The sequence below is a fragment of the Anas acuta genome, chromosome 5 (assembly GCF_963932015.1).
Source record: "Anas acuta chromosome 5, bAnaAcu1.1, whole genome shotgun sequence".
In the NCBI taxonomy this organism is placed as follows: Eukaryota; Metazoa; Chordata; class Aves; order Anseriformes; family Anatidae; genus Anas; species Anas acuta.
The window spans coordinates 15,100,815-15,124,969 of record NC_088983.1 but is presented as its reverse complement, the minus strand read 5'-3'; the positions used below and the strand labels follow the sequence as shown (position 1 = coordinate 15,124,969).

Genomic DNA, 24,155 nt, shown 5'->3' with positions numbered 1-24,155 from the left:
GTATGCTTGTGTTTTAAGTGAGGCTGTTTGAGGTGTCAAGCATGACTGCCTGGCTGCCTGTGTCTTCATGGTAGTTTGCCTACATACAATTGTGCTGTGGTGTTGTTTTGTTTTTAAAGCTTTAATAATAGGGAAAGTCTCCATACTTGATCAAATGATAAATGTTAAGGACATATTCTACACCTTACTACAGTACACATGGTCAGCATCCTTGAAGTAAGTGATGAACCAGAAAATTTTTCATTTATTAAACCACAGTGTACATAGCAGCTGTGTAATGAAATTTATTCCTTACAAAGCTTGTTTGAAAGCTGTGTTCTGGAATTTGTGTGCAATTCTTTGACAGTTGTCCTTCAGCTTAATGGTCTTGCACTGCAGCTGAACTCAGCATGGAACAGACTTTCCTTTGCCTATATGTATCTTGAACACTGGAACAATTGAGATGTGAGCTTATGTATCTGTCTGTAAGCAGTGAGGTGGAGTGTGTCTCTGTTCCAACCTGCTCCACATGTGCCACACTTCTCCCCAGTGAAAGCTAGACTCCCAGTACCTTTGCACAAATGTTATAAATAGGCCAGCTATACTCAAAATAGTTCTGATATCAGAATAACCTTTCTATCAAGATTATTGGGTGTAACTGAATGAAACACACATTTTCTTTTTTTAACAGTTTCCTGAGTTTCTTTAGAAATTGTTACTAAATGAGCAGTTGTTTTATCATCCTGTAGATTCCTGATAGAAATAATTAGCTTCTCTCACCACGGAGAATCAATGCAATAAACTGTTCTTGAGACCTATCCTGCCAACGATAAGTGTTTAAAAATGTTCTCTACATGAGTAATTGTTTTCTATGTTATCTGGAGAGAGAAATAGATTTACATCTCAGAAACAATTGCAGATAAAATTGCCCACTTTCAAAAGCTTTTTTTTTTCTTTTTTTTTTCTTTTTTTTTTTTTTTTCCCTGTTTTCCACATAAGAGTTCAATTTTGATACAGAAGCTATCTTGAGTCACAGTGATATGGGGTTGAACTTATCAGAATATATTTTCTGGTCATTCATCATTGTGTTGAGTGGGTCTTGACTTCATTCCCCCCTGCCTCCCCTCACTAGAAACATGTCCTGCCTACTTATTTTCTTAGGCTTTGATTTTATTTATTTATTTATTTATTGCTTTTTGCTATAACTCTCACACCAAATTTGAATGAAATTTCTTTAGTTTTCCCTGCTTCTCCTCCCAGAGTATGTATGAAACTTCCTCTTAGGTCTGGCGGTGCTGGTCAGGGGTCCTGGGCTTTTAATGCTAGTCTGGGAATTACAGTTCACATTTGTACAGAAATCCAATGAACCTGCTAGAGGATCTGCCAGGGATTTACCCTGTTAATGAAAGCTAACAGGATGGTGGCTGGTCATCTGGATACTAATGTCTATTCCTGGTAACGAAATGGGCCAGTTCTTGTGCTTTTTACCAGTAAAGATGGGACTGTGCTTCCTTCAGGCTCTTTGCCTCTTTTGTAGTTTTTAAGCATGGGAAACTGAATGTTGAACTTGGCAGTTGATTGAATATCATGAATGTTTTGTTCAAAGGAAGACCTTACTAACGTTTGACTTAATGTAAAATTTATTTTGTGCCCATACACCTATAAGATATATAAAGTTGTTGTTTTGATCTGTGCGTATACTACCTATAAATAACTTTGAAAAAGAATGGTTAAATGCCTTAAATACTGCTTGGAATCACAAAACTGAGTACAACAGAAGTTCAAATGGCTTCTTCATCTCTTATGTACAACTCAGAACACAAACAAGTTCCCAGGCTTTGCTCACAAGAGACCAAAGAGTGGGTAAAAATAACAGAGGAGGAGAACGCAATACTTTTATGTTCTTTAGCTCTAGACAAACCAACCTTTGATGAACCCAACAGAGGAAAAATGAAACATTAACTTCAAGAGTGAGGTGGGAAAATCTGGAGGTAGATTTGTTTGAATAGTTTTAATGAGAGCGATCATTTATTAACAACAAAAACAAAAAAAAATGTTTTATTGTATTTTTGCTCCTTTATTTGTAACTATGTGCTTTTGATAGGTAGACCCTTTGCAGTAAATAAATAAAGTACACAAATGCCCATAAATATTAGTGCCGGATAATGATTTCCATTTGGTTAAAATAAAGGAGTATTTTTATCAACCTCTTCTGCTTTCAGTAAATATTTGCCTCCTGAAATGCCTACCATGGCATTTAATAATTTAAAAATATTATGCAGTTAAAGACTTCACTCAAGGCTGACATTCCAATAGTGAATACAGCAGTATAGAATAGATGATGATGTCTGCTGAGCTTTTCTCCAAAAAGCCAAGATAGACTAATAAAACCAGGCAGCGAATAGATAAATGATACAAATGAATTCCTGTTTGAAGCACAACCTGTGCCAGGAAAAGAGTAAAGTGTTCTTCTAAAGTATTTATTTCCCGCTTCATTAACTGCTAAGGGAATAGTCTTCATATGTGCAACTCCAGGGATTTTCTTCTAGACATTTCAAGTAAAAAATTCAGGGCTTTTTTATGCTTTTACTATGTGTCATATGTTAAATGTGATCAAATACAATTTTACGTTCATATTTAAAGTATTAGATAGAGACTGTTCTTCTCTTGTTTGTTTGTTTATTTATTGATCTAGAATATCTTTGCTCAACAGGTGTATTTGAGAGGACCTGTGTATGAGGGAACTTTCCTTAGTGTTGTTTTTTGAGGGGGGATGCAGCATTGACTTCAGTGGAGAGGAGGAGAATGTCCCAAATGGCCTAATAATTGCTTTTGAAATTCACTTGTTCCAATTTTTGATTTCATTTTTTTCTAGTATATCTCTAGTAGATGTGGACAATAGTGGAATTCATCTAGCAAGGCAGAATCCAATTGCTATATTTTTTTTCCTTCTTCTAATATATGTGCTGCTTCTGCAAAGAAAATGGTGAGTGAGTAAATTTTAGTGACTAAAGAGATCTGTATGTTTACAGTCGTAACACAGAGATGAAGTTTATGGAGCTATAAAAGAACCTTCTGAAGGAACAAATAATAGGAAAGGAATGCACAAACTGTCACGGCTTGTTATGAGTACAGCTGGGGAAATCTATCCCATGCATCATACATTATTTCAGAAAGTAGGTAAATCCAAAAACTAAAAAGCCAAACAAAAGCAAACAAAACAATAACATCAAAACCAAAACCCTTGCACATGTTCATTTCAAGCAGAACTCTCATTTCAAGCAGAACTTGGCTTCTAATATTTGTCATCATCATACCCCTCTGATGTTTGCTGAGCAATCAAGTAACATCACCTCCAAATCCTTTCAGAATTTTCTTTCCTCATCAGTGGAGTTTTCTTTCCTTGTCATTGTAGAATAAATTGTGTTTGCAAAAATGCTCTGGATCATGTATGTTGTATATTCCCTCAAACACACTTTGTGAAACTTGAACCTCATTCCACCTTGAGTTATCAAGCTTTGAATACACATCCCATTTAAATGATGATTTCTGGAGTGATTATGCCATCATGACATGAATTCTGGGCTGTGGGCACTTCCACATGTATGATGTTTTCTGGCAGTCATTATCTGAAAACTTTTTTCTTCATAGAAGTTTATTGTTATTAGGCATCCTGATTTAGCTTGGCTTACACTCCTAAATTTTTCATTCAGTGCACAGACGATGTCCGATGCCTTAATGTAAGGCATGAAGAGTCCCCATGTGTCAAGCAAAACACCTGTTGAATACACTCAGCTCTTGATATGACTATTTTACTGGTGCTAGACTTGTTGTAGTACAAGAATAAATGTGTGAAGTGATATGGTATGTCTGAAATAACTTTTTTTTTTTTTTTTTCTTTTTCTAAAGAATAATCCTCTGGGGCTTTTATGCATGTCTGGTTTCATCAGATTCAGGGGATATGTAAGTATCACAGTCCTTACAATACTTACAACACTATTTGATTTATAGTAGAAGTTTAAGTTCTACTGATTCTTAGTATATGCTAGTATAAATTTTCTAAATATTCACTGGGGGAGGGTTCAAACTCTAAATCTCTGTTTCAGTTCCATTGCAGCAAAAAATTATTAGTAAAATATAAATATTATAAACTTTCACCAACCCAGAAATGTTGAAGACAAATAGTTTGTTTTCAAGCATCTTAAAATAAATAAATGTAGAAGACGACGACAATTTTTCTTACTTCTATTTAATGCAAATGATTCTAAAAACAGATATATAATCAAGTGAGTTTCGTAAAGATGAGAATGATAATACAGACATCAATACATGGTTCTAAAATTCTGAAAATCAGGAAAATGTGTTTTAGATAAGCATATCCTTGCTCAGTGGATCTTTCGTGCTTACTAATAGGATATTGGTGAGATACCATCTCTGATATTGCCCAACTTTCATCCAGAGGCATCCCAGAGCACATGTCAGTCTTCCAACTCTTACCTGTTTATCACTTTTCAGACATTGATTAGCAACTGAGTTCACAGTCTCCAGATGTATACGTGCTCTTTTTGACCTACTAATCTAAGACGTTTCTGAAATATTAATCATGCTTTAGTAAGAATTTTCTTGTAGATATTGCTAATTTCACGTGTCCTTATTACAAACTCAAAAAAAAAACAAAACAAAACAAACAAAAAAATAAACAAAAAACCCACCAACTTGAAAATATGTGGGGTAAGCTATGAAACATGCATAAATTTTGTTATTCTAGGAGAATAAGGAAAAGAATATTTAAAAGGAAAGAAAGAGTGACCAATTCACACATTTTGAGGTGTGTCAGGAATTTTTAGGAGAATATTCAACAGCGTATTCCAGTAGATTTATTGCTAGAAGCTAGGATAAGCTAGAGGTGCAGAATGTTTGGTCATTATATTGAGGTTTTCAGAAATTTTTATGCTACTTTTAGCTGGGTCACTATAGGTTTTTTCTAAGATGAGGAGCTCAGCTAAAAGAGTTGAAATGGGAGGCCAGTTTCCCAGATACTGTAATATGAAGCTTACTCTGAGTTTTCCTATGTTATTAATAGAAATCTAAATATATGGTGTGCCAGCAGACTCACGCCTGATGTAGGTGAGTGGTGGTGGTTCCAGGTAAACTGGAAAATCCTCAACATAAATTTCTGAAATACTTTCCTTTGGATTTGGTACTTACATAGCTCTGTTTCTTTCCCTGAAGGAAACTTTGGGACACACTATATGGAAAAATTATAGAAAGTTTGAATGCTAAAAGATGTAAAGTTGATAACTGAGGGCTCTCTGTGGACTGGAATGTGCACTGTGTCTATCAGCATGGTCAAACAAAAATGTATTATATGCACCTCAAATTCTTAAGTCACCAAGACTAATTTCATTCGACTTTCTTAGTTTTGTGTTAAGATTGTCATTGATACTCCTCCTAGAGGTGGTGGAGAGAGAGAGGTATTTGACTGATTCTGATAGTGCCTATGAATTGAAACTGGAAGAGCTTATCATTCAGTGATTAGTTTCATTGTAAATTAAATTGTAAAATCTTTTTTTTTTTTTTTTAATTATCCTAATTGCAAAATGCATTCTACCCCAATACACCTTGCTTTAGTCAAACTCATTCCTGACCTTGTACATGAGGAACCCTTAAAATAAGAAGTGAGAGGGATTTACTCACAGGAGAAGACACCCGTTCCCTGCAGCACTGAGTGCTGGAGGGCGTACTCAGGGTTGGATGGTGGAGAGGAGCAGTGCTTCATGCAGCAATTTCATTCCATCATGGCCATATGTCAGACCTGATGACCAGAGTGCTCCTTGCCAGTAAGCACAACAAAGCATCTGTTCACTCAGATGATAGTCAGTCATGGTGGAGTGAATCATGATGAAAGTCAGACACGTACACACAGGTACAACAAACAAGCAAGTAATTGAAAAGTTTTAAAACAATCATTTGGTTGATTACAGCTTAAGTTATAAAGCTTCAAATTCTTTTGAAGGGAATTAATGTTGGGAAGGGGAAGAATATCAAATTACCAGTAAGAGGAATGATTATGTTAATACATTGTTGAGCTTCCAAGCATACCCTGTGGGATCTCAATGTTTACAGAACCCTGATTAAGGTCTTTCTCAGCTAGGTACTTATGTACTCAAAAATAATAATAATAATAAAAATAAATAAAAATCAACTATCTTCCCTGAGCCAAAGCTTCTCAGTGCTTGTTAAACAACACAGATGGAGAAATTTCTGGGAGGGGACTTCAACTGAGGAGGCTAAAGAGATGGAGGACAAGAGTGGGGGAAGTCTTGATCACTGAAGAGTTCTGTGTCAATACTTGTTCTTTTGATTAAATCATAGAATCATAGAATATCCTGTACTGGAAAGGAACTAGCAAGAATCATCAGGTCCAACTTCTTGCTCCACACAGGACCATCCGAAAAGCAGACCACACGTTTGAGAGACATGTCCAAATGCTTCTTGAACTCCAACAGGCTTGGTGCCATGACTACTGTCTTGGGGAGCCTGTTCCAGTAATTGACCACCCCCTCTATGGAGAACTTTTCCTGATATCCAGCCTGATACAATACCATAGGCTAATATTCTGCAATATTTTCTTCAACTTCCTTTCTGTGTATAATCTAACCCATGGATTCCTATTTTTGTGATCTGAATACCATAAAGGCCTTGTGGTATACAATTAAATAGCTCTAATTCCTGCTAGGCACAAAGACACTTGTGTTGCACAGCTTTAAAGTCACTCCTGGAAGCATGGCAATATGCATTAGTGTTATATCACCACATTCTTAGATCATACCTTCCCTTTTCAGAAAAAAAAAAAAAAAAGTGTACTGGATGCCTATAAGAACTCTGCCAGTGTTAAAAGTGACCCTGAGCAGCTGGTAAGGGAGTTTTTGGCAGAAGCTCTGCCAAACCTTTGTGGGTCTTTGTGGCTCTCAGTTCAGATGGAATCTGCAAAACATTCAGTTGCCAAACTCAAATAAGCCTTTAGTAAGCAGGCATAAAACAGGACTTTTCTAGGTTTGGAAACTGTGAAAATTTTGGCAGTTTTTCCTGGAAACAGGAAAACTCAGTTCCCTTCCAAAATCTAGTTGTTTCTTAAAAGTAAGCAGATTATTATTATTACTTTTTTTTTTTTTTTTTTTTTTTTTTTTTTTAACAGCTGAACTTTAAAGTGTGTCACCTTTAAGGAAAGTAGTTGATGTTTTTTTTGTTTGATTTCCTTACTCGTGCTCTTTCTATCTTTCTCTATTTAAACATAGGTAACAAACAGCCATATGATTTTTCTGAGAACTTGCCAAAGCAGAGATTCACTGGGGAAATTTCAGTGGCCCAAACAGATGCACAAAGTATGACACACAGGCAGCACAACAAGTAGTGCTTATATTGCATTGATATTGCCTCTGAAGATGAATGGATCATCTGTTATAATATTTACACAAATTAAGTAAGCTAAGCAGCCCTCTGTAAGATGTGAGTTCATATCCATGAAATGGGGCTTTTAGGACTTTCCTATATGTGCAGCCACTGCTAGGGACCTCATGCTCTGCATAAACGGTAGGTTCTCCCATTGGGATCTTCCAAACCAATCTTGATCTTTTAAAAATGTACAGGCCGTAAAAGCAGACAGGAATACCCCTAAAAGACTGATCTTCAGCAGATCCTGAGGCAGCTGGTATTCATAAATATTTTATGTTTCTCAGTGCACTGACAGACTACACTGCCATGTGCCATGTTGGCTGTGAAAGCTAGTTGTGTAATGTAGTTGCGTTGTCATCTTGCGTTAGGAAGATGGGAATTCCTGTGCCATGATAGTTGATTGCTCCCATGGGTGGGCAGCACCCAATGCAGAAGAGCTGTTCTGGGCTTGGGATGGGATCTGGGCAGCCAAAAGAGAGGCTTTATTGCGTGTCTTCTGAGATGCAACCATGTTTGTATGTGTGGTAACATGCATTGTGGGTCTGTGACCAGACCCCACAGTTGGCTGGCCCAGTGTAACAGGAATTGTGAACACCAGTGATGGTAAGGAAGTTTTGGAGACATGGTGAAGATCTTTTGTTAGGCTGGAGTAGGAGTCTTCTGAGGATATTTCCTTGAAGACAAGATACGGGCTCAGTCTGAACGTGCACTATGGAATTCAGCATAGTCAAAACCTGAGATTTCTCAGCATCTCTGCAGGGATGTGTGCTTACAATTACGGAATAGGGAGACCTTGTCTCTGAAGTGTGGGTATTATCCCTTCTCTGTCATAAAACCCATTTATTGAAGCAAAAAATACATGTTATAAATGTCTTCTGTGGCAGTATTGCTTATCTTTTATTTTTCTTGTGTGTGTACAATTGTACCAATTTCCTGTACTCATGAGACAGTGATCTGCCTGAAAATTACCTGATTGCTCAGGAGAGCTAGTCAGACCGTCTGATGTAGAAATAACACTGCTGCATAGAAGGAAAGGGTATGCCTATTTAATCTATACAATTACCAAATCCAGATTTCATCAGAAATAGCAAGTAGCAAGCTAAGCAGAGTTCTGCCTCCATGATCACTAAGTACAAATCCAAGCAGCCACCAGCCTGTGTGTGCTGGTGGAGAAACCCTAGGCTTTCCTCGAAGTGCTGTGTGCTTGGGAGCCCTTCTCCAGCAATTCCCTAGGCTGCTCTTGCAGATCTGTGCCCTCCAGTCTCTCAGTATATCTTAAGGGCCTCACTCAAATTCTGCACATACAGAGGCTCAGTGTGATCCATGTCCACTAACATCAATAGGAACACTCCAAAATCATTTATCCATTGATTCCTTACCCCCCTCACCTATTCAGTTTAAATTATTTTCTTATTTATTTTTATTAACTTAAAACCAGGTCAGTCTTTATCTACAGTTTGGTTGCTTTCAGGTTGGTATTGGCACCTGACTGTAAACAATCTTGTGTGTCCTGGGGGCAGGTTTGTGGTATATGTCACCCTGCTAAGCAGTCTCCAACAAGACTAGAAATTTTAAAAAGGCAATTGTGACTCGGAGCAAATATCAGCCTAATTATTTGTGATAACATCTGTCATGTATTTAAGGCAAGCCCCTGGAATAAGACAACGGTTTGACTTTTTTTTCCCTTCCATCTTTTCTTCCTTTTCTCATACTGTTCTTTTGATATTCTTGACTCCTGTGGTCAGAATCAATGAAGACATTGGAATTCAATGAAAAACACTGAAAGAAATGTGTAGTTAAAACTTCCTGTCATCACTGAGATTCTTCTGTAGATTGACTTTTTCCTTTAGGCTGATATAGTTAGGTTTTATGGTAAATCTCACCTGGATGGGTTCGTATCCATGCACACATCAAAGCATCATCCTGAAGTGGTATGTTTTTGGAAGCCTTTTATAATGAAAAGGAGGCCATGCAGTTTTATTGCCACTACCCAGCGAAGCGTGGATCCATCAGAGCCTTTTATCGGGAGTTTACAAGTGCAGCGTTACAAATGAGTTTGCTGGCAGGAAGCTGACCCCTCACTGTGGAAAGCAGAAACTAGTTGTATAATTCAAAACACTGATGTCTGGCCTGCTGGGATTTCCACCTGAAAAAAGGCTGTCTGAAAAGGGCTTGAAGCAGATAACAGTGGTACATGCAGAACGACAAACCCTGCCTGGCGAGAAAAGCTCAGTAAACACTCACTTCATCAGAGCATCCAGACCTCTGCATCGTGCTTGGAAGTTTTACCTAATAGGCTCTGCTTTTCAGCAAGGACTTGCTAATCATTTAAAAGTCAGCATAGAGCACTTGCCATCTGGGGAAGGGAATTGGCATAGCCACATCTGCATAATGGTCTGCCAGTGCTGATAAGCCTTGCTCAAAACTGGGGCTTTGGTAGCTCAGCAGAGTACTGTGGGGCTGCAGTGGTCCAGACCTTCACTGCCTCAGAAATGAGCAGTAGCTGGGGCAGAGAAGTTTGAAAAAGTCAAAATGAAATGTGCTGACTCTTAAAAGGGTTGTCCTTTATTTTTAAAGCAAGGCATTTGAGGACACAAATTGGATTTAAAGGTTCTGGGGACATTACTAAAATGATCCTTTCAGTGGGGAAAATACGGGGGTGAAAAACATCCACCAGCTCTGATGTAGAATTGTAAGAAGATAGAAAAGTATAGGAATTGAAGAGAAACTGGAACAGCAAACGTATTTCTGGGACATAATAAAGACACAAGAAAAGGAAAAAAATAAAACCAGGCAGAGTGAAAACAGTAGTGTAATGTGGGGACTAGTTTTCAGGAGTAATAGATGTAAACTGAGGGAAAAGGCTTCACAAATAATATTTTTCACCCACTTTGTGCTGACATAAAGGGTTACCAGGTACAGGAAAACTGAGAGGACCACCTTCACGTGTGGTAGAGCCAACATGTAAGTCTATCTGCTTGCAAGGCACATACCAGTGAGATACACAGAACTGGGGGGAAAGCTTTTTATCTTAGATCCAGAAAATGTTCTTCTAACAGCTAGGCCTCAGTTTTTCAAGGTTTCATAACAAATGATCAAAGTTGAATGAAGTTTTTGGCTGGGAGTCAGCTAGTAATTTCTAAGAAAAGATGATTAAATGATCAGGTGTTCCTGATCTTTTCCATCTGCCACCATACCTAGGCTCTGAATAAACTTGCTGCACCAGCAAGCCTTGGCACAGTAGCTCCTGTCTGCTTACAGCCAACCTGTGGATAAAGGCTCACTGGACCTTTGTCGTGCAGGGCTGTATGGCTGCAGTACAATGGCAGGTGTTCATGTCTAGCATCAGAAATAAAACTTTGATGTTGTTTCCTCACTGAAAAAGGACATGTGGGTCTGGGAGGAGTATGACAGCATCAAGTTATAATTATTTCTTTCCATAAGTAAGTTGTTTCACTCTATTTTTCCCTCTCTTTTTGTAAAGATTATCCTGAGGCAGCATATTTCTAGAGCTTTTAAATGCAGGATGGGTATTCTAAAAGAACAGCAAGAAAATGAGAAGGAATATAAAACTTGCTTTAAAATGTGTATTTATTGCTAATGCCTTCCAAAGATGATTCTTATTTTTGTCCACGTTCAGAGACCTCTGGGCAATGTGTATTTGTCTGCATGTCTCTACATCTCTATGTGCTGAACAGTACGTGTGATGCAAGCCCAAGTGTGGCACACCACTGACTGAATAGCAATGTCTGTATAATTCTCCTTGTGCATGAGGCAGGGATTTCTCATTTCATACATCAGTAGAAGCTTGCTGCTGTAAATCTGCGAATACAGATAACCAAATCCTGACTTAAATGTGCGTTAGTACAGAGAACTTGGGTGTTAAGTTTTGCTTTAAAAAGTTTCTTCACAGACCAGGCTGTGTGAGGTGCCAAGCATTTCTAGCCTGTGCATTCATGATGGGAGCAGCTTTGGATGCAGGCAAGGTGCTTGCTCAAACCAGCTGTCATGTTGTTTGTAGATGAACAGCAGCCCCCAGAGCCTCTGTGGCAGTTCTGCCTTCAACAAGGATTCCAGGTTGGGATTTGAGCAAGGAATTTGCTATTGTTAATTATATAAACTGGATCCTCATTAGCATTGCTTCAAAATTTACAGAATCTAATCTCATAGAAAACAAAAGCACCTCTTATTCACAGTTCAGTTTAGACCACACTACATGCTGTAGAAGTAGCCAACACAGATCATCCGTTCCTTCCCCGACTCCTGGAGCCTGGTGATGCTTTACATCGTTAAAGCTGCATTAAATCACACATTTCTACTCTGATCCTGCCATTTCTCATGGGAAAGTGGCATTTGACAGGTTTTCTGTTTCTAGTAACAAATACCTGTATACGTTTTGGTATTGTCAGATGAGCTGTTCCAGGACAAGGAGTTGTGTCTGCTGCTTGGAAGATGTCACAAAGTTTATATCCTGTTTTGCAGGTTAGATATGGGTTATGAGTAGCCTGCTATTCTAAGTGTTCTCAATTCAAATGAAGTGTATTTTTTTTTTTCCATAGTGAAAACTCCAGACTTTAAGCTGTGTCTTTCTATCAGACCGTCCTCTGCCACTGCTTGAGACCAAAGGCTCCCCTCATTTCTTTCTAGCTTTCTCTGACTTCAGCACCGCCAAACCTGACACAGTCCATCTTCCCAATAGCTCTTTTCTGGGGCAGTGACTGCTTCCCAGCCATGGCATTATAGCCATAGTACTACAGCTTTTCTTTTAAGCATCCTTTAACTATTCCTCCCTCTTTCGGCAATGCCTTCTCTTTTGTCTCCTAGTTCTGAATAAATTAGTTTGCCACACTGATTTCACTTATTTGAGCTGTCTCTCCTCTGAAACATCACTGTGTTTCTCTCCTAATAGTCCAGCTATGCTTTTGTCAGTTTATCTCATACTTACCAGGACTTCCATTCAGATACTTCTGGCTTATGATAAACAGGGAGTAAGGGAGCAGTAAGAAGTGATTTATTCATGCTGCAGGATGTGTGGTTGGACCCTTCTGGGATATATTTAGAGCATTGATTGCTTTTTGTCTGGGGAGGCAGGGTGATTATTCACCCCGAGGTGTGCAGAGGGGTGCTCTGCATCCCTTTCCACAGGTCAGCCATAAAGACCCTGTGGGAAGGAGTCGTGGAAGGGACTTCTACTGTCTTCTGCTGGGATCCAGTAAATACAATTGTACCATAATGAATAGCTGGGGCTGGTAGGACTGCTGTATTTTCCTTTTGTGTTCATTTCTGATATTCTTCAACTGCTTCTGAAAACTAATAATAATTACTTAAATTTACACAACCATACAGAAGTATCTTATGTACTGTGCCTCCTTCATATTGTATCATTGTGTAGGAGAACACTGACATTTTTATCCCCTTTGTATAATCACAAGATTAAATGACAGCTTGATCTTGAAGCTTTCTATATTTTGAAGGGTCGTATAAACATCCTTAAGAAACCAGCAACAGTGTTGTATTTGATTACCAGTCAAAATGGATCTCAACTAGTGAAAATGGATGCTTTTAAATAAATTCTTTTTTTTTTTTTCCCTAGCACTATGAGAACATTTTTTTTTTTTTTTAGTGCATTTGAAATTTCCAGTCCATCCTTCTTCTCTTATCATATGAAAGTAAACTGTTTTGATTACTTATGTCTTTCTAAAAATGTCAGGTTATTTTCTTAATTTAAAATGGGAGATGTAGCGCTGGGGACATTTGTAAACAGGAATACAGGGAATTGCATATTTCTCCCAAAGCTTGCATCTGCTATGCTTTTGGATGAAGTATCCTATGCTTCAGTTTCCCCTGTCTATAATCAGAGTTAGTATTTACCTTAATAAGAAACTTAAACTTCAAAATCTCAAATCACTATGTTATTACTTAGTGTAAAACAAGTTAATACACTTAAGAGGACTCATGTGCATGCAAGAGTTTACAAAAGGACTGTTCACATTGTTCAAATGAAACATGTTAAAATATATAACAACTTTTCCCACTAGTGTGGTAGAGTGCAGAGTTATCTGCACGATCAGTGTTTTATAATGAAAATTCCACTGAAATTAAAACACAACTTTACAGTTTACATTATGGCTAGAAAGTTTTCACTCTGCTATGTATGATATGGCTCAGGACACCAGACACTGAATGCCTGTTAAAAGTTAAATGACTAAAGGGAATGATAAGAGAATGCATTGTTATTACTTGGAAAAGAGCCATCAGCTCACATGATGCCTTGCAATTAGCAAAAAAGTTAAACTCCTGCCCTTGAGATCATGCAATGTGGGACATCAGTTCAAACACAAAGAAGAGAGATGACTTCTATCAGGATGGTGGGCAGAGGGCTGCTTCACAGCAGAAATGAGCTTTAAAGATTTCAGGAAAAGTCATGACGTGTCTGAGGGATAGGGGTATCTGAGGGATAAGAAAAAAATGCAATGGGTTTTGATTGTATGAAGTTTAATTTGAATTAGCCGTTGGGAGAGACCTTCAAATGCAAGGACAGTGAAGTAGGTGGCTGAGCACAGCAGTCTCCATCTCTGGCAAGCTTCAGGTACAAAGCAGAAAAAACGGTGTTTTTTTTTTAATCTAATAGGTGTATTACATCCTGTCCTTGTGTGTGCTTGGCAACCTCTTGAGGGCTTTGCCTGCCTTTTTTTTTTAATGATCTTATAAAATGTGAGTACTTACTTCATATATGTTTCTTTGGGTTTTATTCCTCTCTGATTCTATGAAGATTTTGTACTAGTTTTCCTTATACAGCCAGAGACAGCTTTCAGATACATGCACTTACTAAAATCTCAGTTTGATGGTATTGTCAGTGCTTGGTGGAGTTTTAAACACTGCGTGACCACCAAAAAAAACCACTTCACTAAAGTGGGTGACACTTGGCTTTAGATATGCAATGTAGGGCTGCTTTAGTGAAGATTCACATTTTTTATATCATGTTATATCAAAAATTGCACAACAAATATATTTAATATATTAAAGAATATTTTAGTGTGATGATGTATGCTATATGACTGATAGAGACAAGGAGAACAGAAACTCTTCCCTGACACAAGCTACTCTGTTCTGTCAGATTTTATTGTGCTACAACAGAGGGATTCCTGTGCAGCCATTGATGGATAAGAATATCCTTTAGAGATGTTGGCAAGTAACAACATTACTTGCAGCAACTGCACTCCAGCCTCACTGGAGCTTCAGCTGGTCCTGCCTCACCCAGGTTCCCATCCCTGTTAAATTTCATTAAATAGAAGTTCTTATGTAAATGACGTGAACCTAGTTAGCAAGGCAACATGGGCTCAGTTCTAGGGCTAGTCCTTTTTAACATCATTATCAATGATCTGGATGTGGAACTGGAGTGTACCCTTACAAGTTTGCCTATGGTACTAAACTGGAAGGTGCTACTGGCTCTGAAGGGGTGAGAGGCTTTGCAGGGGGACCTAGATTGATGGGAGCACTGACTGATTAGCAACAGAGTGACATTCACCAGAGGAAAATGCTGGGTGCTGAACCTGTGATGTAGCAGTGCCAAACCTAGGCATAGACTGGAGACAAGTGACTGGGGAGCAGCTTGGCAGAAAGGGACCTGGGGGTGCTGCTGGGCAGCAGGCACAGCACCAGCCAGCAGTGTGCCCTGGCAGCTGAGGGGGCAACCTCCATTTTGGAGTGTGTTAAACCCAGCATACTGAGCTGGTCCAAGGAGGTGATTCTCCTGCTATACTTAGCATTGGTGCAGTCTTACCTTCAGTATTGTGTGTGGTTCTGGGCTCTGCAACATAAAAAAGATGTTAAGGTCCTTGAAAGTGTCCTGGACAGAGATATCCTGTGGGAAGAGGCTGAGGACACTTGGGCTGTCCATCTGCAGAAGAGGAGGCTCAGAGTTGGTCTTGTTGCTTCCTGCAGCTCCCCGAAGGAGGGAAGCGCAGAGGGAGGTGCCGCTCTCTGCTCCCAGCACGTGATGGCAGGGTGGCAGGGAGCGACATGAAGCTGCACCAGAGGAGGGTTAGACTGGGCATTAGGGAAAATGTCTTTACAATGAGGGTGGTCAAACACTGGGACAAGCTTCCTAGGGAGGTGGTTGGTGCCTCGTGCCTGTCAATGTTCAAGAGGCATTTGGACAGTGCTCTCAGTACTGTGCTTGAACTTGAAGTGGTCAGGCAGTTGGACTCGGTGATCTTTGGAGGTCTCTTCCAACTGAACTATTCTATTCTGTAGAATTAGTCTTCCTCTTTAACTTTGCCTTAGGTACAGATTTCCGTCCCAAGATTGCTTCTGTACATAGAGTGAGCAGCACATTACAATCATTACTCTGCGTTTGCTCATCTTCTAATGCCAATGCCAATTTAGACAGCCACTCTAAAAGTGGTGGTACTACTCTTTGGATACTGCTCACTGAACAACCAGCAAAACTGGGATATTTTAACCCTCTGCTTGACATGTGCATGAATGCATGGGAGGACTCAGATCAGGATCATATGCTGACTTGTGCTGCACAGGATTAGTAGATGGCTTAATCTTTCATTCTTTTGCCTTAGTGGTGTTTGTTTGTTCATTTGTTTTAATGCTAAGATGTTGGATAAATAACATCTTTCAAATGTATTTTCCTATTAATAACAACATTTTGGGTGGTATGCCTTATTTCAGGGCTGATGTGGCATAATGGTTGAAAATAACTCCTGCAGAATATTGAGGAAGAGGTCTTTTTGGAAAAGGTTGCTACAAATAGTTGTGATGAGAAAAACAACACAGAAGTTTCCTAAATACTGTGGCTGAAGCAGTCACCTAATATTTGCATGAAACCACGATGAATCTCTTCTGTCAGAGCTATCCTAGGTTTACCATTTAAAAGTTTTCTCTGTATTATAACAAAGCCACTTCCATCGGTTACAGGTCCTTTTTTATTCATATCCTGTTTTATGCTAGTGAAAGGCTGTTTTTTCTCTTTCTTTCAGAGCTGGGTAAAATGTGATTTTTATTATTTATTTTTGACTAAATCTTACTCATATTTTAATTGTACTTAATTCATTTATCCCCAATTCTTAAGTTATTTCTCACTTTCTAAAAAAGTTTTGTCAGTGTGCATGTCTATTTCTAAAGCTCTATACATTGTGAAATACTCCCAGGTATTTTGGAATGGAAACTGCTCCATAGAAAATAAAAGTAGATACTCTTAGTTCACCCCTTTCAATCCATGATGGGAATAACCCAATTCTGTTCACAATTACTTTTTATTTTTTGCTTTAGGAACTCACTTGCATCATGCCATTAACTGACAAAGTTGTTATATAATAAATGTATTCAAGGACAACTGTTCTAGAATACCTTTTCTGTATATGTTTTTATTGTGTGCTGGTGGGAGACATTCTGCAGTAGCTATTGTGCTATGCACCCTTCTTCTCCTTTAATCTGGATTAACTCTCTCTTGTATATCAGTCACAAGCATGACCTGGATGTTCAGGCTGAATTCAATTGGTTCCATTGATTTCAAAGCTAGTTGATGCCTTTGAAACATCTTTTCATAGTTTTAAATGCAAAAGGTATGGAAACAAGTCAAAATACTCAGTTTGGATAGTTCAGGTCTTCAGGTGTCTGACTTTTGAAATTTAAATGCAATTCAACAGCCACATTTCAAAATTGCTCTTTCATTCCTCATGAAGTGAAGCAGAACTCCCCAAGGTCCTCTGATCAAGACTTTAGCTATACAAATGAGCTATGTGCTAGAAAGCTAAATATCAACCCTGTGTCTTGGGCTTTCTCCCAGAACTCCTCTTATGACAAACCTCTTTGGGCTTTCTTCAATGTAATAGCCCTGAACTGATGAAAGGAAAATCTAGGCATAATCCTGTTCCTTTATCTTGTCTATCTCTCTCGTAGCTAGCCGTTATAGACACTTAATTGACCCTTTTTCCATTTGGCCTTTGGTGTACATTTGCAATTGTTTAGCCTTTACAAGTTGTGAGCACCTTAGTCTTAAAGGCAGTTTGTTGATTGGTGACCATTTTGCTTCCATCTGTGCTGTGGATAGACAGAAATGTGCATAAACGCATATGCAACAATTCCATCTCTCCACTTTTTGCTATGCTCTTGCTCCGTTTCACCACCTTGCTCAAAAACAACCAACCAATCAAACCCTACTCAAACCAAAACCTAATAAAACAGTCAGAATAGAAGCATTTGTGCTTTCCCATTAAAGGAAGATGAAGAACCACCCAATGAAATCTCCAAGGGTTCTAAATCCCTAGTGAAAGACAAAGGGTTGTGATATGTATTAGAGAAACATAGCTCCAAATATTGTCCAGTTAATGCATGAAGGTGTACAGGGCTTAAGCCAAGTTCAGTATTATTGACAAGAATGACAAAGACAGCCTGATTTCAAAGCTGACATCTTGATTTAAAATCAACTTAAGAATGCTTAAGGCTCCTCTTGATAGTGCTGCCGGGAGGAAGGCAAATCCTGGAGCTATTCTAAATGTCAGCCTTGTATACTTGGGTTGCTTCAGCTGCCAAAACCTTGATGGCCACTTGGCAAATTGACATGATAGAAAACACAGGAAAGGATACAACCACAACTCAATTAAACCCACCCAATGTTTCCTGACATGGTTGTTGTCTTCCTTTGTGCTAATACAAAAAAGAATGGAACAACAACAACAAAAAAAATCCTGGCTTTTGTATTCACTAAACTACTGGTTCATCTGTAGCACTGGAAATAATCCAAGAAGGCATGGCAGTGGGGCTTTTCTGTTCTCAGAAACAAATTACCCATGAAAAACTTCCAGACTACTTGTTTGTCTCCCTGCCTTGTTCTCCTCCCCCTTAGAAACTGCAAAGTTTTTATCATCTCTCAACTGTCATTGTGTAGAGGTCATTTTAATTTTTTTCTCTCTTCCTCTTTCCTATGTTCTCTTCAATTTAGAAAGTTCCTCTGGTACAATTTGTACCTCTCAATTGCTTTCAGCCAGAATTAAACACACAGCTTTGTACTGCTAATTTGTCTGGTACAAACACCTCACGCACTTGTCAGAGGGAATTCACTCCTTTGTTAGCTGCATTTATAAAACCTGTCTTGACTCATGCTGGCCCTTTACCCTTCAGCAGAAAATGACATGAAGTCCTGGTTGAAGCGTTTTATCCTACACCAGAAGTTTATGCTTATCTGTGCATGCTGGAGAGCTGGAGTGGTAGAACAAATCCTCACCCACAGAAAATGAAAAAAACCTGCAAAGTATGGCAAAGAGGGTGTTTCTGAAGTTGCTTCTCTAAGTGCTCTCTTGTCCTCTCCTTGAGCCAAACCCTTACAGAGGACTTGGCTCTATGCTCTGACACCACCGCTGTGTGTTCTGATAACCAGTTTGAAGTAGACCTCTAGACCTTCCATAACTGAAGTTAGGTTACTAGGGAATCCCATCCATAACAGTTAAATATGCAGTTAGCTAAATAGCTAAGCTGCATTATCAGGCAATTTGGTCTACATCTGCTCTTAAGATCCTACACTAAACAAATGCTATTTACTCACTATAAAGTGAGAAAAGGATCTAAGCTAGATGGACCAGTTGCCTTGCCACTCTTTTGTAAATCCATCATGTAAATATATTAAGATCTTAGGAAATCAAAATGTATACCTAGCAATGGGAAGGGAGAGTGTGAATTGACTTTCTGCACTCTGTTTTAGCCACAGAAATCCACCGTATGCATAACAAACTACTGGAGAACTCAGCCACATGCTGAACTGTTTCACTGATTGATTTTGTTTCCTGTATCTTCTCTTTATGTGCCTGTGTGTGAAGAGTGGAGCATAAATACATCCTCATGTGATGTCTGCCTTTTTAAGGTAGTGAAATTCTAAGTGGGAGATGCTAACTCCAGAAGGAAATGAAATATTTACATAGCCACTCAGCGAGCTTTGACTTGGGGTGGAGAAGTTCAGCTGTCTCCTTGTTTTCAAAATCTCTTGAATCAAGTTTAACTAGAATAGAACTCATGTTTTTGAGCCGACTTACACTCTTATAACGTTAGCATAATCTTGTTGATTTTATGCAGTCTGTCACTAGTGCAATTATAACTTTTGAGTGCTCAGTGCATTGCTGGAAGTTGTATCCAGTGTGAATTCTGGAAAAGATAGTCTCTTAAAATATTGACAGGAAGTGGCCAATACTTACTTTCTACTTTTGCAGAAATTAAACTTCAAAACTTTCAAAAAATCATGGATATTTTCATGTACTGACAGTCAGAAAGGACTGTTTGATTATCTAATGGTCATCTGAAAACAGTAATACAAATATCCCTGTCAAGCCAAAACACCACAGTTGGCCTGAACTGTTTCAGCAGACTAATCATTAGAAAAAACAATCTGCTACCATTGTGTCAGAAGCCCAGATAATGTCACAAAACAAGATGTTCTGAAATAATCTTGGCAAGAAAACAAGGGTGGAAAGGGGGAGGGAGGGTGGTGGTGGTGCTGTTCACCATGGTTCTTATGTAGCCCCAAGTCTGATGACTGCTAAAACAAAGAACATGTAATCTGAATATTAAGCTATAAATAAATAAAATTGAAAAAATATTCTCTTTATTGCGGCAGATTTCTGATATAGTCATGAATGATTGAGGAGTAGTTGAAAGCTGGTGCAATCTGCTTGGCCATCTAACACAGATTGAGTTAGGCTGTTTCATCTGGTTCAAATAAATTTGTCTATGCAGCTAAGCTATTGCCATGGAATACTAGTTATTTCTTCAATTTAAAGCTTAGTCTAAAAGTTACTCTGGCAAGCTCAGGATCCTGTGATATAATGACATAACTCAAGCTGAACCTGAATTGGAGTGCACCTCAACTTCTCTTGTTGTACAATGGGATGTTTGGGAATTGTCTTCTGAGACAGCTTTCTCCACCACCCCTGTGAGCTGTCAATCTACTCTGAGCAGGAAAATGGGGTTGAGGGACAAAGCTTCAAAAAAAAAGACAAAGAACTTTTGTTAATTGTTTCTCAAATATATTTGCTAGTGTGCGTTAATGCAAATTCATGATTGCCAAAAGATGAAATTGTGTTGATGAAAGAGATTTCAAAGAGTTTATTTTAAGGAGATATGTTTCTTTGTTTATGTAGATGAACATTTACATTCGTGATCTGAAAGTGATTAATAATCTTATGCTAAAAACACATAAAAGAATAACAGAATGTTTTGTGGCAATGGTGTGCAAGCTCCAAGGGAAAGACTTGGTTATAACAAACGTAGTCCATTAAGTATCTATCTACTACTTCTCTTGAACCTGTGTGACCTGTAGCCCCATCATGATGTACCTTCTCATACCTTACTGCTTCAGTAGGAGATTGGTCTTATTGATCTGTTTCTGCCATGTACAGAAATAATATACAATCGTTTACTTTATGGTGATTCTAAGATCTTCAAATGGAGTGGCTATTTGCAAGGTTATGAGTCCAGTCTTTGGGTGCAAAGCTATATTTATGACAGTTGTTTACTTACCAAGACCCACATTTATGTCTAAACACTCTGCAATACATATTTTCTCTGCATCAGTGATTTAACATGCTAATTATCTTAGAAGGATGAATGAAAAATAAGCTTTTGGTCAGCTTAATCCTTGACTCATCATTGACTTCAGTAGTGTTATGGTAGGGACTAATTTATCCTTTTCAGTCCCACTGCATCCTTAGAGCCCTCAGACACTGCAGTTGTCTCTCTTCCTCCGGTAAGCTACAGAATAACAGATAGAAATGTATCTTTAGTATTCTCAAGTAACTTATGTAAAGCCTTACCATAAGGGATTGAGACCTATTAGGTATTTGCTACATGCTATTTTGTATGAAGGTGTAATCTTATTTTCTCGAGAGAAAAAAATTTTGCCTTTTCTCAGGCAGAATGACCAGTCCCCTTTAGCTGTTTAGCTGCATAAGCAGTCTTCTCGGCTCTTTCTAGGAAGACTTATGGGGCAGGGAAGAATCATGGGAAGTGAAAAGACTCCACTCCTCTCCCTGCTTTTCTACCACATAGAAGCCAGGGAAGTCTAGCCAGCTCAGCATCAGCAACGGGATATGATTAATCTGAAAGTGTTTCATCTCTCTCAATCAAGAAGCTTCTCTTATTGTTTCGTGGCTTCCACTTCTTCAATGCAGCCACTGAAATCCCCTAAGACAGGGCTGTCTCTTCAAATAAGTATAATCTCATAACGGCTGCTTTTCCAAGTGAAATTGGATTAAGCGTAGATTTTTCAAGGGATACGCTTACTGACAGTCCCTCATACTACAACTGCTGATTCAGTCTGGTTTGCCATGAAAGTAGTTACACTTAATCTTGGAAGCTTGGAGGCTGGTGTCTTTATGGCTGGACTGATCTGTGGCATTCAGTCAGGCTTGGACAGCACTCACCTGGTCTCCTCTCATTTCATTTTGCTGCCTTCTTCGGGATCCCATTTAAAACACATGGCTGATTTGGTCTCTCAAGCATTGCAGAGGGAAAATCAGTAGAGAGCTAAAGTCTGGTGGCCCCATTTTGAAGCACATGAATGTGTTTGAGACTATAGCAAAGCGCAGGCAGTTGTGAACTTACAGGGATCAAGTCTGGAGACAACACGCTGTGGCTGCATTAGTGAGGTACATTGGATAAAGCATACTCACCGCAGTCACACTGGTTTGGGTTGGTCAGAGTACAGACGGAACAAGGACGTCTTTACAGCTCAAATGGAGACAGACCCATAATCATTGCAACACTTCGATCTTGCAGTGCTGAGCTATAGTGCATCTACCACTTAGCTCCTCTGCAAAACCCTGAAAAGCACATTTCTATTTCACACTTCTTCAGAGATGCAACATCCGCCAAAAACATCTATTTTTTCATATGTAGGAACTTGATGTGCATTTCAAAGGCAAACATCAGTGTTACATCCCAGTGTTATTTATTTCCAAACTCCTTAAAGTTTTAATTAGAATGTACAATTACTCTAACTTACAGTGCACATTACTTTAATTCTTCTTCATTATGAATGTTATTAATATTGCATCAATTACACTGCTTATTCTAATAACAGTAACTATTAAAGTGGCATGGCATCAATTACGCTGGCTTACAACCAGTCACAACCATTAAGGTAACAATGTCAAACAGGTGGCCATTTTTAACAGGGTTATCTCACCATGCCAATCAGGAGCTGATTATCATCAATTGTCTTGCAAGCATAATTTCAGACAATCCTATCTGACAGAAAAGAATTTCTGAGTGCCTGAAAAGAGCTATTAAATTATATCCTGCTAGGAGCCTAAATTTCCCCTTGCCTGGAGCAGTGAAGCTAAAGCTGGGCTTTGTAGATGTCCATAGATGTAAATTCAGGCTGTGGCTCAGAGTCAGAGCCTGGCTCCTTCCCTTTGGTTAATTGCATTTTAGCACTGCTTTGCTGTCTTCTGTGGAAATACAAATTGACAGTGTTCACCGAAGATGTTTTCACAAGTTTTCTGTGAGTAAGAACCCGGATGTTTTTATATCAGCCATGCTATTGTTTTCCTAGTTCCTTAAATCCAAGTAGAAAAATGTCATGCTTAGCTGTGGATTTCAGTCCCCTGCTATTGTACTAAAGAGACGCTCTTTCTAATACCTGTTTTCATACAACTTTGAAGTACATGCTACTAAAATGTTACCTTTTTTTGCAGAATTTATAGCTTCTATACTTTTGTCTAAAGCCTCTCGATAACAAATAGCTTTTGGAAAATCCCAGTTCTTGAATGAGAAATTAAAGGTCTCAGTGTCCATATGTTAAAGAGTAAGAATGTAGTATGTAGTCAGGGAAGAGAAGTATTAAAAGAGTATGATTTCTTTTTCTCAAACAAAACAAAACCAGCTAAGCAAACAAAAAATAGAAGGCAAATAAGAAACCTCAAAACTTTTAGGCAATGTTCTGGTTTATTCTGAGTCTGATCCATGGATTTTGAGTGGGTTGTTGTAGTGCTTCTCATGCAACTATTTTCAGTTGCAGAAGTTGAGCTGAAACATAGCTCAAGTATTACATATAATATCCCATGTGAAATGAATCAGTGCCTTTCTAGAGGTTAAGAGTACAGAACAACACTTACCAAAGCTACTTGCTGTTCCCATAGAATGTTAAGGAATTATCCCACACCAGTAGAGCTACACAACCTACTAATGTCTTCTTCCTGGCCTGATGCGGTCACAAAAGAAGTGGTGGGTTAAGCTGATGCACTTTGATTCACAGTTAGTGTGCACATAAGATTACATGCATAGTCAGGTGCCAGCTCGACTGACAAGTGGCAAGCCATTAAGTCATCACAATAGATTTGATTTGTAGATGGGGTGAATAAGATGTATTCAGAAGGGCGGTAACCAAGATTTGCTGATACATTAAGTAGCTGTTAGGAAGTGGTAAAGTGATTACTTGTGATCGCTGTCTGTAATTGCAAACAGTAGAGTATATCACCCCTGACCCTGAGTGCAACCTTGATCAGCAAAGGCAGCACTTTCTTTCCAAACAAACAAAACTTGTACTTATTTTTGCCTTAAAAAGTTTTGTTTGTGATGCAGGAAATGAAGACAGCTCTAGCAGTAACATGTTTTGTCACATATTGTTTCTTTTGTTATTGCTGCTGCTATGAATTTTTATTGACATCTCCAGGAAAATATATTACTTTCAAGTGCTACCTTTTGAAAGCTGCTTCAGA

General features: G+C 38.7%; 1 protein-coding gene across 16 annotated transcripts in view; it reads left to right on the top strand.

Annotated features, from left to right (window-relative positions):
• The window catches only part of TUNAR (TCL1 upstream neural differentiation-associated RNA), a 161,384-nt gene that overhangs the window by 51,116 nt on the left and 86,113 nt on the right, over window positions 1-24,155 (top strand). For 11 of the 16 annotated variants that reach the window (XR_011096884.1, XR_011096888.1, XR_011096889.1 and 8 more), the window contains one exon: window positions 3,889-3,942. The exons of 1 other annotated variant lie outside the window; for it this stretch is intronic. Coding sequence is in view for 3 of the 15 variants with exons in the window: in XM_068682825.1 (XP_068538926.1) it covers window positions 3,889-3,942 (54 nt within the window). In the remaining 12 variants the exon portion in view is untranslated. Of the gene's footprint in view, window positions 1-3,888; window positions 3,943-5,062; window positions 5,107-6,354; window positions 6,728-24,155 lie in introns of those variants that run through there. 4 more of the 16 variants (XR_011096887.1, XR_011096883.1, XR_011096885.1 and 1 more) reach the window with 4 other exon arrangements.